Source organism: Puntigrus tetrazona, chromosome 12 (assembly GCF_018831695.1).
Source record: "Puntigrus tetrazona isolate hp1 chromosome 12, ASM1883169v1, whole genome shotgun sequence".
Classification (NCBI taxonomy): Eukaryota; Metazoa; Chordata; class Actinopteri; order Cypriniformes; family Cyprinidae; genus Puntigrus; species Puntigrus tetrazona.
The window spans coordinates 11,261,255-11,278,184 of record NC_056710.1 but is presented as its reverse complement, the minus strand read 5'-3'; the positions used below and the strand labels follow the sequence as shown (position 1 = coordinate 11,278,184).

Below are 16,930 nucleotides of genomic sequence, written 5' to 3'. Positions count from 1 at the left end.
GAAAACGTTCGGTTTCAGTGTCTCGTATAAAACAAACATCACGTGAAGGATCCAAAACTATTCAGGGTTGAAATTTAATTTCTGAACGCGGACAAACAAACAAAAACGACCTCCCACCACGGAAAATAACAATAAAGAGTCTTTTCCAGGAGTGGGGCTCAGTTGGAACAGATTTAACTTCAGTTCAGCTCTATATTGGACCCATTCTCATTTAATAAGAGGCATCTACCAGTATATGGTTGATGGAAATCATAATCGAAATGGTTAGAAAAAGCCACACATTTTGAGAAGTTTGCATCTGTGTACCTCAAACATTTCCATTCAGGTTTTTTTTTTGAATGAATGACTGTTGAAGTACAGATAATCAAGCTCATTTGCAATAATGCACACACACGCATAATGGTTTTACCATGTTAGCAAGAACATCTCACTGGTGCAATAGTTATCAGGTGAGGAGTGAAGGTTTGCTGACCCCAACGCTTCACAGAAACAGAAATCCCTCTAGGGTATTATATCATTTAGATGATTTGTGAGCCTTTCCAAAAATGCTTTAAATGCCATTTTTATGTCGCTGTGTATTTTTGAGAGATACAAGTATAGTATAGTCAAACCTCTAGCTCTAGTTACCTTAGCGTAGGTGTGTGTGTGTGTGTGTGTGAGCACATACTCTTGCAACATATCACCAAAACACAATTTTTCATACATCTTGGGGTTTAATAGGTTAAACAAAACATTCACATCCTTTAGATGACAGTACATTTGGCACATAGTAAAATGCTTACGAGATAACGCTAGTGTATCCAGAAAAGAAATACCTCTGTGCACATGAAGCTTCACCATACAGAAACTAAAGTCCAATACCAGATGTATATAATACAGCACTATCATACATATGAAACATTTATGTATTTTAATACTGTATGCGCAAATATTCAATATTCAGCCAGAGAAATCTTTGCACTTAATTTAAGAGGTAATTCTTAGTTTATTTACGGTTTTGACTTTGAAGACAGATCATGGATGCGTCCTATATATCAAGTTCATTCATTTACATTTAAAAAGGAAACGACGGGAGAAAATAAAGCTGAACAAGACATTTGGCATGAAACAGTGAGGGTGACAGACAGGAAAGTGTCTGTGAGGGAAAAAGGCTTCAAAGACAATCGGCAACATTGACCTAGCTACCGTAATCAACCCACAGACACGTAAAAAAAAAAAAAAAAAAACAAAACAACGAAACAAAAAGAAACTTCAGACAGAAATAAAAGGTCAGCAACCACTTTTAAAATAACAATGTAACACATCTTATTCGAATCGCCATTGAGTTGCTAAAGCAAAAGTCATCACATTCCAGAAGGTTTTAATTAGTACGCCTGAAATGTACCCTTTTTTTCATTTCGTTCAACTCTCCTTTAGAGTCTTTCACATTGCACAAGTAAATAATTCAACTACAGGGCGTTCACAAAATTTAAAACATGACTGACTGGTTTGAAAGCTATACAGAGTAACAATCGTCTGAAATAAAGTAACACAAAAAGTTGCAAAGGAAACGAACGACTTATTGACACAAAAAGGGAAGCATAGCTACATGTATATTGAATAAATTAAGAACTCACACATTTTTCCACTACATTCCACAGCTTATGTACTTCAGCAAACTATGTACATGAGAACGGCAGAGAGAAGCATGAAAGAGAGAGAGAGAGAGAGAGCGAGAAAGCCTTTGGTGAAGCTCTAACCTAGGCGGCACGAGAAAATCAGTACGAGAGAGAAACTGAAACAGAAAAAAAATTGAAAGTAATGAAAAAACTAGGGTAAATGTGTTCAGGGTATTGCACATAGATATCAAAAACATGGTTTTCTTTCCATAAACTGATGCTACTCAATAACAACACAATTTGCAAGACCATGCAAACGACTGCCTACTCTAAGAAGCTTTCACAGGCTTTTGGAGCGAATACTATGTACATATTACGTTCTGTACAAATCGACCGGACAGCTATGGTAACTGGTCTGTCTGTCCACGACTATACCTTCGTATGCATAGCGGGGGACACGGCACACACACGCGCGCGCACACACACACACACGCACGCACACACTGTAGTCTTTGCACAGTCGAGCGCAAATGAAAAGTCATTGCAAAACAACATGAAAACAGCCATAGAGCTTCAGGAGGGCAAGGGCCTCTCACTCTCATTCATGCAGAACACATGCACACGAACACATACATGTCATGCACACACCTACTCAGGCCGACACTTCGTAACACAACCCATATACAGCAGGTCTTCATTCCAAATGGACCTTCATAACACTGATTGAATATTATATATATATATATATATATATATATATATATATATATATATATATATATATATATATATATATATATATATATATATATATATATATATATATATATATATATATATATATATATATATATATATATATATATATATATATTTACTACAAATGTCTTTGTTTATTTTATAAAATTGCTCCCAAAATGTCACCTGAATACACAAAAAGGCATTTGACTGCACAGCACAACATTTGTCAATTGTCACGTATGCAGGGTAAATTCCTCCTCAAGGGCAAGACCTTTCCATCGAGGCATTGCAAAGACCCGACCGGTGTCTGAAATTGTAGTACAATCATTGGTATCAATTTTGGTTTAAGGTAGTGCGTTCCGACCCTTCCTCTCTTGGACTCTGGAGAACATTCATTTTCTGATTAGTTGTCAAACTCGTTGAGGCCTGTGATGAGATCCATATGCAGCAGTTTTTTTTTCACTTCTAGGAGATCTAGAGTAGAATAAATGAACAAAAACAGCAGTAAAGGGGAATTGAACCACAGGAACTGGCCGTTCTGCTCTGGTCCGGTCTGAGCCCCGTCTTCAGAACATTTGTGGAGTGTGTGTTCATGTATTGCGATGCGATGTGGGTTTTTGAGTGTTTGTGGGTGTGTTTAACATATATTTGAGCTCACAGACACCGAGTTAGGCTTTAAGACAAAGCCTCCTCTCCGAAGTAGGAGAAGCCCTTGAATTCATCCTGGTTGATTTGTTTGATGATGGCCTCGTCTACTGGCGTCAGCACGGGGTCCTCACGGGTAAAGTCCTGGTCGAAGTTATTCACATCGCGCTTGGTTTTCTATAGCAAAACAGACATAGAGATACATTTTATAATGACGGTTCAACTCAGTTTCAGCTTTAAAGGGTAGTTCAAAAATTGTGTCATCATGTCGTACCAGACTTTTTTTCACTTTTAAACGCAAATGAGGACACTAATGAAGCCGGAGATATTTTTCCGGCCCATGAGAAAGTTCATTAAACCAAAATATTGACACTTCAAAAAGTTTGTAAAGCGATCAAACAAACCTCATTGGTTCTTGGGGAAGCTCAACCACACTTGCTAGACATGCGAAAACAGTCCTGTCTGGTTTTTGCTGAAGTTCAATAACACTTTTTTGACTCATGAGAAAAAAACCAAATTGCTTCATGCAGAGAAGGTTACGTCTTTGCATGAATGCAATAGGTTACAGATTACTGTGGTGTTGATTATTAATTTAAGTAGTGTAAATATTTCTGCATATAATCTGTAATTGGCTGTGTGAGTGTGTGTGCAGGGTCCCCAGGAGCAAAATAAAATATTAAAAATAGTAAACTATGTTTATCTGAAGGTGCAACAATGAAAACACGTTTAGGGGTAGGTTTAGGTTAAGGGATAGAAAATATTGTTTGGTCAGTTTAAAAGTAACAGAAGTCTATGGAAATCCCCTCAATTCACAGAAACCTAACGTGTGTGTGCATAATGACATGGGTATGACATAGGCACAAAGAGAAGGTGACTTATGAGGATATTACCCCATGTCCCCAATTTTCAAAATGCTTATAAATCATACAGAGTAAGTTTTTTGATAAGCTTCCAGTAAGGGTTAAATGTAGGGTTGGAGTAGGGCAATAGCATATACAGTTTGAACAGTATAAAAACCATTATACCTATGGGACAAACGTGTGTGTGTGTGTGTGTCAACAAATTAAAATATAACCCCCTTTGTAACTGTAAACATAAGCAACATTTAACTGCGCATTGTTTTCTCAGTAAGTACTACGATTACATTTCTTTTGAAATTAAATTACGTAATTCCATTACATGTAGTTACTCTCCAACACCGATGGTAGTTGCTTCACATGTGAGAGAAACCTCACTGAATCTTGCAACAGCATGTTCAAGCTCTCATTTTTCATATTCGTGTATAAAAGAATTAAATGCATTCACTTTCAGGAGGCTTGGATTGAACCGCTTGATTCATATGGACTGGCACCTGGATATGGATGCTTAAAGTGTCAAGTTTGGGTGTAACAGACTTTCAGTGGAAGGACAGATTCATAGAAAATAATATTTTAAAATATAATATGAAAATGAAAAAATCCTATGGGTTTACAATTACATGAGCGTGAGTAAATGATGACAGAATTTTAATTAATTTTTTATCAAAACTAACCCTTAAAAACGATGATAATACTAATAATACAAACAAATGTCTGTATTATTTAAGATTACGATTTTTTTTTCCCCAGTGCTGTTTTAAGAAGCAGCTCAGACTTTTAATTAAAGCCACAGGTGCATACGTAAATGTCGATACTGTAAAGAGTGCGGTGAAGAAACGCCAACTCAGAGTTACTCAGAGGGCAAGTGAGCAAGTGGAGGTCGCGTTTTCTCTGAACCTTTCTGTGACCTTTCCATCTAAAGAACCTACTTATGTAAATATACACACACGCGCATGCACACAACACACTCAGCCCTTCCCCCCACCATGGGAAAGCAGAAGTTGACAAGTGCCGTTGTGGCATCCGACTTTCAGTCTAGACCACAGACGCTAAAGACAGAGGAACACGAGAGATAAAGTTAATGTGTGTGTGCTTTGGAGCATTTTGCAGAAAAATGTCTATGAATTGTGACACATTTTACGGTTTATATTTACGCAGCTGGCAGATGCTTTTAACAAAAAAGCCACTTGTTACATTCAATACATTTACAGCAGTTTGTGTTTTCTTTTCTTTCCAGTACCTTCCCAGATAGCATCAGAGTGTGGGCCAAGCCTGGCTTACTTTAGGCACTTAATTCTGGCTGTTTTTTCACCGCCTGCTGCTAGTGCTATTCTCTACTGTTTGAGAAACAGAAAAGGGTTAATTCAGTGTGTGGGAATCATGTATGCTTACAATGCGAGGTTTAAAGGGGGGCTTGATCTTCCTCTGCTCCAGCAAGACCCAGTCGATCTCTCTGAAGAAAGGGTGGACTTTGATGGCTTCCTCCAGTCCTTGGGTCACCACACAGCCCAGACGCTTACTGGGGCTCTTCGTCATAAACTGAGAAAAGGAAATACATTCTACATTACACAGTTCACAAAGAAGGGTAAATGTGAACAGCGTTTAAATGGTTACTTTACCCTAAAATATTTATTTTTAATCACTTACCCTCAAATCGATCTAAAACTATATACACAAATACATTTTAAAATGTAAAGAAGGTGTAACAATATTAACATTACATTAAAAAGACAATGTATGCCCCATATGACAAAACATCACTAAAAATTATGTCTTGAGAAATCCCACACACACAAAATAAAAGAAAAAGTCAAGGGAGTAGCCCAATGTTGTATAATCAAATCATGATAAAGTAAATTTAAATAATTAGAATAAAAAACAGAAATCAGAAACGCTCTTCGGCTGACAGGTTTTTGGAGAGAGGGGATGAGGATTGAATCAACAGATGGTTTAAATCACTCAGAGGGAAATCTACAAAACTGATACAACCGCTTACAGCAACATTTCAGGCAATTTGGATTTTTAGTACACAAATATTATAAAAATGGAAATGTATGTGCGTGAGTCTTTGAAATGTGCCACAAAAAAATGTATTTGCAAGTCAGAGTTAAATATACCAGAACAGGGGGATGGATGAGGAACAAAAGGGAGGAAAATGAACAGAGGAGGGTTGGAGAGGTCAGAGGGAAAGTGCAGCCAGGTGTATGGCCGTACAGTGGAGCTCAATATATCACTGTAGGAAGAGAAAAGATTTCCGAGCAGAAAATGGAAAAAGATATGAAAAATAGGCCAACCACAAACCACATGCACAAACGAAAATATTGCCGCTTACAGCCTTTAGAATGCTGACGGCTTCTTTACTGAGCCACACGGGATAAAGCACGTCATCGTGGAGGATGGACTCAAAAAGATCGTCCTCGTTGTCAGCTTCAAACGGAGGCTGACCGGCCATCATTTCGTACATGAGAACGCCCAGCGCCCACCAATCCACTGACGGGCCGTACTCCAATTCCTGCAGGATCTGAATGTGACAGACACAAAAACGAGGATCAAAATTAGGTTACATTCTATTTTCACAGTTCACTTCAGACTTACTACTAACTACAATTAATTTTGTAACTACATGTCAGCTAATTCTCATTAATTTGCAACTACATGTTTAGTGTTAGAAGATATTAAGCAGGCAGTCTACTAATACTCTAATGACTGCTAGTTGACATGTAGTTGTAAAGTTACTTGTTGTTAGTAGAATGTCTATAGTGGACTATCGAAATAAAGTGTTACCCAAACAAGTCAGCTTTAGGTTATGTTTATTATGATTTACTAGACATACTTCGGGTGCGATGTAGTCAGGGGTCCCGCAGAAGGTGGTGGTCGTGACCCCGTTCAGAATGCCCTCTTTGCACATGCCAAAGTCGGCCAGTTTACAGTGGCCTTCAGCGTCCAGCAGAATGTTATCCAGCTTCAGATCTCTGCAGTGACAGGAAAAAAAAAAAAAAAAAAACAATTAGATCATAGTTTACATTTTTCGTGACTTAAAGTTTTCTTAAATTAACCGGGGTGTTTAAAATGGTTTTATTTAGGGGTCGGCATGCCTGTCAGTAAGTTGACAACTGATCTACAGGACCTTGAGGGTCTAGGTCATTCTGCAATCCTTTACAACAGTAACACGTGGCACTCTGCCTCATTTATAACTCAAGCTGCTCCCTGTTCCATTCCTGAGATGACTGCATGCGAGCCTAGGTGTTTGAAGTGCTCATGGCGGAACATTTGTGTACGTAAAAACGACAGCAGCCTCAGGTAAACTGTTAAAACCCTTCACTTCACAACACAAGTGTCAACATTCTGAACGCTCATGAAGCCATCAGTCATGTACTAGACAGCTCAATCCCCAAGTACAGGCAGAAATAGAAATAATAATAATAATAACAATATTACTTTTTTTTTTTTTTTTCTAAATGGTCAATTTCTACAACTACTGTTAATCTCAATATACAATATAATACATATACTGTATTTACATATGATTTTATTATCTAATAACTATATATATATATATATATATATATATATATATATATATATATATATATATATATATATATATATATATATATATTTGTACATATATTAGAGTAAAAGGCAATAAGGGGTTGAATGATATGTCTGATATGGATATGTGTTCCAGCAGTGATTTTACTATCACTGAAATAGTATTATAGTATAGTATAGTATAGCTAATATATTATTTATTATTTTATTTTTATACTTTTCAATTAAAATTTTTGTTAACTTTTATGTATTTTATTTTGTCTAAGTTTAAATCTTAGTTACTTTAGTAGGCCTATTAAGTAAAACTAAACAAAATTAAGAATTCTTTTTAATATTTTGTTTTATTTTCCGTTTTGTTTTAAATCCGATTCTCATTTCAGAGGATCTCAAAAGACCTCATTTATGTAGATAATAATTGAGTGCAAATTAGAAAAAAAATTCCATTACAGTAAAATGATTAAAATTCTGATTAAAATCCGCACTTAACCAGCCAGAAGACATAGAGATGCATTAATAACTCTGCTGAGTTATTCAGAAGAGTTATTGCACCTCAGAAGGAGCACATTACGATGATATCTGAAGTACAGCGATTGCAGAGACATGTCCCAGCGCAGATAGCTTGTTGTGCTCCATGCTAGAGTGGAAAAAAAAACTGTACAAATACAGAGGGTGGAGATTTTGCAATGCCATTTTAAAGGTTAAAGGATGAGACCCTAATGCGTGTCAGTCAGTGGTATCCGGCCGAGGGCGTTCGGTTGTAAAAGGCTTTTCAAACATGTAGAAACATTAAATGCTTAGTGAGGGTCACATGACAGTCTGTGATTTAGCGCAGTGATTTAGCACATGGTTTCAGATGGTCACACAGTTCATTCCTTCATTACAGATTTGCAGGAACAAACACTGCAATGATTAATATATGTCAAGCGATTTGATATCTCTGCACAACACCAGTATATTGCTTTGCATGTGCAGATTTTGTGTTACATGCACCTGGACAAACTGGCTGGAACCTGAACGGAGGCAGGAATGTTCAGAGGAGCTAATCTGATTGTCATGCCTGATAAATCCTGTTTTCTCAATGTGTCGGAGCAAAATAAAGACAAGAATCAACGAAATAGAAAAAGACCCACTGCAAATATAAGGAATAACAACTCATTTTAATGCGCTATGCCCTTTAATAACCACTTATAATGCATTATACATATATATTAGACTTTAAGTGAAGTGTTACCAGGTTTTCTCTTTTCCTTTAAAGAAAATGCATACTTTAAACCAGCAAGTATACACTGAGCTGGTCAAAAGTGACGGTAAAGACTTACATTACATTAAAAATTATTTCAAATGCTGTTCTTTTTTTATAATAGCTTCCAAAAATATCCAAAGATTTTAATTATAAGAAATATTTCTTGAATCAGTATATTAGAATGATCACACAGATATTTAAATATGTGACCCTGGACCACAAAACAAGTCATTAGGGTCAGTTTCTTGATACTGAGATTTATACATCATCAGCTTTCCACTGATGTACGGTTTAAGTTAGGACAATATTTGAAAAGTACTGAGAAATGAAGATATTAGCAATGCATATTACTAATAGTCAAAAATATCTTGTCTTATACAATGTATTGTTGGCTATTGCTACAAATATAACCCTGCTATTCATGATTGGTTTTGTGGTCCAGGGTTATATATGATCTTTGTTTTTTTTTTTAATTGAAACAATATTTTGCAATATTACTATTTTTACTGTATGTTTGGTCAAATAATAAATCCAGGCATGGTACGTATAAATCACATCTTTCAAAAACCAAACAGTTGGTTCTGACCCGTATCTAGTGTATATTTCTCAGTTTATTCACACCCTGTCATTTTAATGAAAGCATCTGGGTGGATTGCACTGATAGGGGACGCTGCAATCTGAAGTCGTCTCCTCAGACGTATCAGAGCGTGGCTGGTCTTTCTGTGATCTGTGCCTTCCTCGAATTGCAGTTAATGAGCCATACAAGAGTCTTATATCAAATGTACTATTCACCTGAGAATAGAACCCGCTCTGGCTCCGGCTGTTTAAGAATGTGTAGAGCCATTGTTATCAAAGCCTTGTTGTACCGGCACCTTCTTCAGATGCAGCATGGCTTCTATAAGTGAATGTGTGCTGCCAATATGATTCTATCGTGCTCTGTCTAACAGATATCTTCAATGGGGTAGGTGGAGTAAGAAAGAGAACGCTGGACGCCAGGGCATGTCAGTCAATGGGTACAAGTGGCCACAGTGACCTCTTGACGACTCTATGCGTCTACACGTGTTTGTGTTATATTGAGGTATACAGAAGCTGGGGAATGATTCATCAGGTGTGTACGCACTTCTGAGATAAGGACTCACATTTCTCTTGTAAAACCTTTATGTTATGTAGCATGAGTTGTTGTATTTGTTTTAGTTGCTATTTAGTTGATAAAAGAATACACGCATCAAGGAAGCAAGCTAAAGAGACGAAGACACTTGTTACATTGGTAGCTTTTTAAAGGCTGTGTTTTTTCAAAAATTATATTTTAATTTAGCAAGGATACTTAATGTTATAAAAGTCTCTATTTCAAACAAATGCTGTTCTTTTAGGACTGTTCAACACAAAAAAAAAATGATCACCAAATCTGCATATTAGACTAATTTCTGAAGGAAACAAAGAAATATTGATATATTTACTTAATATTAATATAAATATATTAATTAATATATAAGTTAGTTTTTTAAAGCAGATAAGTAGCCTTTTCAGTTTTCAGTAAATTAAAATTTTTATCCTTTAAAAAATTGTTTAAATGACACACTAAACAAATCAGTATTTAGGATTTCTGAAGGATCACGTGACACTGAAGACTAAGTAATGAGTAATGATGCTGAAAAATGTTGGCTTTGCGATTACAGCAATAAATTACAAAATATATTACACTTTTGAATTACAATAATTTTTCAAAATATTGCTTTTTAATTTACTTAGTATACATAACATACTTCATTAAAAATTCTAAATTCTCACATTCCCACTTGTTTTTATATATATGAAAAATGTTCATGCATGTGTTTTGTGTGTCAACAGTTCGATAAAGCTGTACAGGACAAAGACAGCAACAGCGAGCCAAACAGGCCTGGCCCTTGATGGTTGATTGGCAAAAAAATGTCAACATTTCTTTGCAGGCATCATTTACGCACAAATCTTTTAGTGAGGCACTGTTCTGACATGAGGGCGGGAGAGCCCAGGTTTATGTAACTGTACTATTTTTGAATGCAACCATACATCCAGGAGCTGTCTGCTGTACAGTACAGGTTGTGTTAAAGTGGACTGTGTCAACAAATGCTTCAGTGTTCAGTGCTTTTCAATGGGCACCAGTGAACAAAATTAAGGATAAATTTACCTCTCGCTCTATACATGTAGATATTAATATATTTCTAAGTCACAAATTAAGTAAAGACTCTCTGACGCCGTTTGAATTTGTCTTTCACACTTCCTCTGAACTCCACCGGACAACTGTACACACACGTACACATACTGTAATGCATGGTCTCCCGCACATACACATATGTACATACATAATTAGGCCCTATTGAAATGCCTTCCTGTGTTCCCTTTGTGTGCAGAGTGATTTTTCCATGGAGTCCCTCATCACTTTAACATGAGGTTTTGCCACTGATCAGCCCCAGTCAAAAAATCTCAGCTAAACATACAAGAACGGAGAGAGAAAGTAAAGTGAGCTAAAGCTGAGAATCAAGATGGTTAACAGGTCTAATCAGACAGCAAGTCTGTACACAGGGCAAGCATTGACCTGCACAGCAGACCAAAGAGATACTATTTACCACTTTCTTAAAGGAAAAAATGTAACAAAATGCAAAACTTTGTTTATAGTTAATTCATAGTTTAGAAACTCTATACAAATAATGCTTTGTACACACACACGCACACACACACACACACACACACATAGAAAACTAGATATAGTTAGGTTTAGGGGATTAAATATAGTGTACAGTATAAAAACCATTACACCTATAAAGAGTCCCTGTAAACCATATACACTAATATGTGTGTGTTCTTAATGCAATGCAAATATTACAATTAACATTCAATAAAGGTTGGTTTAAAGCACTTAATCAATTACATGACCCCTAACTTTTGAATGAAACTTTTGAAAAGAAAATAGTTTGTGTAACATCATCCTGACACACAGTAATCTAATACACTTCACACACAGATATCTGATATACTAGAAGCGTACATTCTGTACTTGAACATATTAGAAGTGTACAGTATATATTTTTTAGGATTTCCTCCCTAATTTGTACTTCTCACGAAAGAATGAGAAAAGGTGGAGAGGGTTTGGTATTGCTGGAGGCTTCTCATTCATCAGAAAGGTGCTGTAATCCACTAATACATCCTATCTTAACTTACATTCCTCAGCTCTTCCCTGAGGCCAGATCTATCATGCAAAACCATCTATACATTTACAAGACCTAATAAATTACAAACAACAAATAAGGAATCATTTGATCGTCATATCTTTAAATCATGCGCCAAACTAATAATATAGTTATTAATTTACGAATAACATTGGCGTTCCTGCAATTAATTGGATTTATCTTCAAATGACTACTACAGACAAAATTCAAACCCTGCAGAAATACCTGGGCATTGGCAGTTCACTTGCATCAATGAACTCAAAACCGCTTTTTTGGACTAGAATGAATCAATATAAGCATCAGGACATTGAAATGGCAAGCACTTTTGACACGATAGCAGGTAAGATAAAGCTGGTTGCCTCAAATAGGAGGGTCGTGTGAAGTTTGACCTCTTGTTTCTTTGCAGGCCTCAGCAGGAATGTACTACAGTATCTACCAAGCTTTGGATAAGGAAAAGTGCTTTTGTGCTTTTCTCAGGACATGTGACCCACTGCAGCCTCTGTATTCAGCTTTCAGCATATCTTTTTGCTTGTAAGTCTGATTGTATGATAAAGAAACGGAAACGCGGCGAGATACACGTTTGTACCTGGAAAGGAATGAATGTGTTTGGCTGTGTTCACACAGTCAGTTTGGGATCGACAAACGTTTTAATGAACATGCGTGACTCTCAAACTGTTCTGTCCATTCGGTTCGCTTTCTGAACCTGAAGCGAGTGTGAACGCACCGTATTCACTGCTTAAACTGTATTTTTCTGCTACATGAACGCAGTGTGCATGTGTGTCAAAAAAAGATTAGTCCTTCGCAATTTTTCCGTCTTTTCGACTTCTGTTAAATCTGTATCAGAAGCTCAGAGCTGCAGTCAGCACACAGTGTACACTGTACCTTCAAGCTGTGCCTGGGGAGCATGAAAACCGGCTCTGGCCTGAATAAGGACTTTACCTCACTGAGAGAGGTAAGCTGATACTAAACGCTACAACTAACAATGCCGTGATCTTTTTCTAACTCTCACGGGTCAAATAGGATTAGCATCTGCCTCAATGCTGGAACAAAAACAAGCATTTAAAGTCTTTGAGTGCCAGTTAGCATGATGCCGGGCCGGGACTGGCTTCATCTGTGGGAGCTGAAGTCACACTGCAGTCTCATGGCGTGACTAGCGCTTGTATTTAGAGTTGAAGTGTGCAATTTGTACACTGTTAGTGTCGCCCAAAACTGTACCATGAAATCAAACTTTCCCAATTTTGTCAACATTGTGGACAATACCACTATGAATGTATATAGTTTACGAATGTAAAAACAGTCAATAGTGACTGCACACTGACTTTTAGTGAAGTGTCCAATTTTTTGAAAGCTGTAGGTGTTCATATCCTAGCTTACAGTATATGCAGAGACAATCATATACAGGTAATAATAGGAATGGAATGAAAAAAAATTGTGATTTTATGTTTTTTTAGGGTCAAGTGACTTTTGTGCTTGTTTAAATTAGGCCTTCATGTTCCAGCTTATAAATATAATAATACGTTATTTTATGTATGTATGGCATGTTAGGATAGGACAATATTTGGCCAAGAATATGAGGGTGCAAAAAAATATTCATTTTAAAAAGCTCTCCGAATAAAGTTCTTAGCAATGCATATTACTAATTAAAATGAAGTTTTGATATATTTACGGTAAGAAAGTTACAAAATATCTTTATGGAACTTGACCTTTACTTAATATCCTAATGATTTTTTGCAGAAAAGACAAATTGATGATTTTGACTCATACAGTGTATTGTTGGCTATTACTACAAATATACCTGTGCTACTTATGACTGGTTTTGTGCTTCGGGGTGGCATATGTATTTGTTTATTTTGAATCAAATAATAATAACCCCATAATAACTCCATTTCCCAGTTCAATTAATTTCTTGCCCTATATTATCTGTCCCACTGAAAATACATGAATACATGAAAAGAATCACTCAAAATTCATAAAAACGACACGGCGTTGTCTGTTGATTTTTACTGTGGGAGTATACCTGTAGATGACACCGTGTTGATGCAGGAACATAAGCGCAGATGTGACCTCAGCTGCGTAGAAACGGGAACGAGCTTCATCAAACTTCCGTGAGCGCTGGATCTGAAACATCAGGTCTCCTCCGTTCACATACTCCATAACAAAGAACAACCGATCCTAGAGAAACAGAAAGAATAAAAAAGAAGACAAAAAGACAGAGTTGATTTTCAAAGAACGGACCCCACACCCAGTAATAGCGTGATTTAAAATCATCTTTAGTTTCACTGTCAATCCTCTTGTAGTTTTATGTTACATTTGTCCAGATAACAGCACTGCACGTGACAACACAATCAACAGAGCTGACGAATTTGCTAACTTGGTTAACTTTCTAATTACACTTCCTGACACCATAGGGAACATTTCTTGTAACTAATCAGGAAATAAGAAAGCAACGTTTGGGATGTTTGTGTTCCTATTTTATGAATTTGGAAAAGGCATATTAATATAAAAACTGTATAAACAGCCTATCATAGTCCATTGTTCTTTATACACATCACTTATGATCAGGAAGTGGAGATCTTTTATAGAGGCCCCAATTCAACAACAACAAAAAAATCAGTAAAGCGACACAAAATCCTTGTGTAAAAAAGGTGTTAAAAGGTTTAACATTGACCCGGCTATAAACCGTACATAGTACACATTTTTTTAAAATATCTATTTTAATTGTTACATATTAGGCAATGCATTCTCTGATATGCATTGATTTCCAATTCCTGCAGCATCAAAGAACCCCACATCAAAATGGTCCACCTTCTTGTTGGGCCATGGCCATTTTTTACACCAGAAATACCGCTGATTCATGGGTCCAAAAGGTTCCAGTTTGGTCTCTCATCCTCCCACAAATAAAGCACACAGCAAAGGTTAAAGGATTATAAAAAAAAAACAAAAAATGAATACTACAGACTCAACTACCTTAACTCTTTTTTTTTCAATTTACTATTTTAACATTACTCACACTTAGTGTTTGTTTTTTCATTGTAGAAATTTAGCATGACTTGGATCCTCTGCGGTGAATGGGTGCCATCAGAACGAGAGTACAAACACATGATGGAAACACATGATCCACACGACTCAACAATCAATCAAAGCTACATGTTTGTAAACAAATTCAGAAATAAGATGTTTTTCACATGTTTTTCACTTTTGCTTCCAGCTAAAATATGAGTTATCTTGCTTTCATCAGTGAAAAAGTCATCTTTAGGAGAATTAAGGGAGAAATTTGCACAGGTAATGCCCCAGTTACAAGTAAAAAATTAAGCATTTTGATGTGAGAGGGGATGAACCTTTTCACTGGAAGAAGCGTTACTATGGATACGATGGTTTACAGTTAAAAGACCTTAAGGATGCATTTGTTTGTTGCAAACATGCAGCTTGTCATTCGACAAGGCATTAAGGGATGCACACATCATTCTCATTAACCTTTAAAAAGTCTTTAAAATGTAAAACCATATATCACAGCATGCCATAAGCTCTCTTTAAGAATTTGAACGAAACCCTATGTATGAAAGGTCTTTTTTATTTTTGCAATAATATTAAGCATTATGCAGAAAAATCAACTGAATGGTACTAAATGAATCAGGATATAGGTATATTAATAGATGTTAATTGCGAAGTCTTGTTGGTCTTTAACGCAGTGTACGTAATGGAAGTGCTGCCAGAAATATCACACTGGCATACTCCACTTTCCCTGGCTGACAAAAATTGTTTTAAGACTTCTGATGAACAAAGTTCCCTTATGCAAGTATACAAAAGCCCACTTCTGTGTACTTTGTTCTGTATTCAGATAGGAGGAATTTAAACAGGATGCTTAAATAGTTTGTGTAAATGTGCCAAGAAATCTGAAGGAGGCCCACCCAATCCAATATGAACAAACATTTCCTGCCCCTAATTAGAAATGAACAAATAGTTTCTTCCGTTTGGGTAGGACCACAAGACAGCAGCTCTGATTGGAAGATAGCGGACACAGCACTGCCCCGTTGGCGTTACTCAAAACTACATCTGCTTTCACTGCGAAAAAAGAGTTTTTGTCTAGTTTCCAGCCAAAATATCAAAAAATCTTAAATAAAGAAGGATTTTGTAGACAAGAAAAAGGATAGTCTTGTTTTAGGAAAAAAATTAAGTGAGTTTTTGCTTGGAACAATCAAAAAAAGCAAACAAGACAAAACATTTTTTGCAGTGTTTGCTAGCTTACAAGACGTCTGAAATCTTTCTGTCATGAATTCAGAAAAGTACAGTGTATCATTACATCTGGAATTACAGTGTGTGTGTGTGTGTGTGTGTGTGTGTGTGTGTACTATGCTGGGCAGTTTTCTATCATGCTATAACAGACGGGTGGTGTAAGGAAACGTCTGTTTAGTCTCATCCATGCTTATATAACATGTTATGAAAGACATTTTCAATGGCTTATTTTCTAAAGACTGCAGGTGCAGGACGCTTCTGACAAACCGGCGCTGAAAACACAAAACAGACATACAGCACACAAGCACGATAAGACCTGTAATCTGCATTAGCGAAAGCCTATAGATGTAGACATTCACAACTCAACAACTTCACCAAATCCGTGGGATTAAAATTGTACTGTACGTTCTGCGCTACTACTTACTGTGTGGCAATAGCGTTTAGCTAAATAAGTATGCTTAATCATTGTTATTCAGCAGCCGTGCATTAAACTGTGACAATAATGATCTTTAACATTTTGCAAAAAAAAAAAAAAAAAAATACCAGAGAATACTATGACAATAAAGTTCAAATATTTTGAAAATAAAGTTTTATGAGAATATGAGAAATATGAGTGGATGAAAAAAACAGTATAGCCTAATTTTATGAAATGAATATTGTAATCTGCAAGATGTCTGATTTACATACAGTGATCTGTCGCGCTACATTAAAGAGTGTGAAAAACACTTTGCAAGACATATTGCTTGTATTTTGCTATAAAACTGACGGTGCTGACATTTGCATATAGGCTATACTCTCAAATCTGGGAATATTCTTAGGTGTTTCTTTAACATGGCACTAAATGACTTTTTCATCAAA

The 16,930-nt window shown here is 36.3% G+C and overlaps 1 protein-coding gene across 1 annotated transcript in view; it reads right to left on the bottom strand.

The window, feature by feature from the left end:
* Positions 1 to 693: 693 nt before the first annotated feature.
* prkcea (protein kinase C, epsilon a) overlaps positions 694 to 16,930 on the bottom strand; it is a 47,305-nt gene continuing 31,068 nt past the window's right edge. The window contains exons 11-15 of the mRNA XM_043254116.1: positions 13,857 to 14,011; positions 6,675 to 6,813; positions 6,174 to 6,362; positions 5,234 to 5,380; positions 694 to 3,161 (exon numbers count right to left, since the gene is read on the bottom strand). Coding sequence (XP_043110051.1) covers positions 3,015 to 3,161; positions 5,234 to 5,380; positions 6,174 to 6,362; positions 6,675 to 6,813; positions 13,857 to 14,011 — 777 coding nt within the window. The 3' untranslated portion in view covers positions 694 to 3,014. The remainder of the gene's footprint in view (positions 3,162 to 5,233; positions 5,381 to 6,173; positions 6,363 to 6,674; positions 6,814 to 13,856; positions 14,012 to 16,930) is intronic.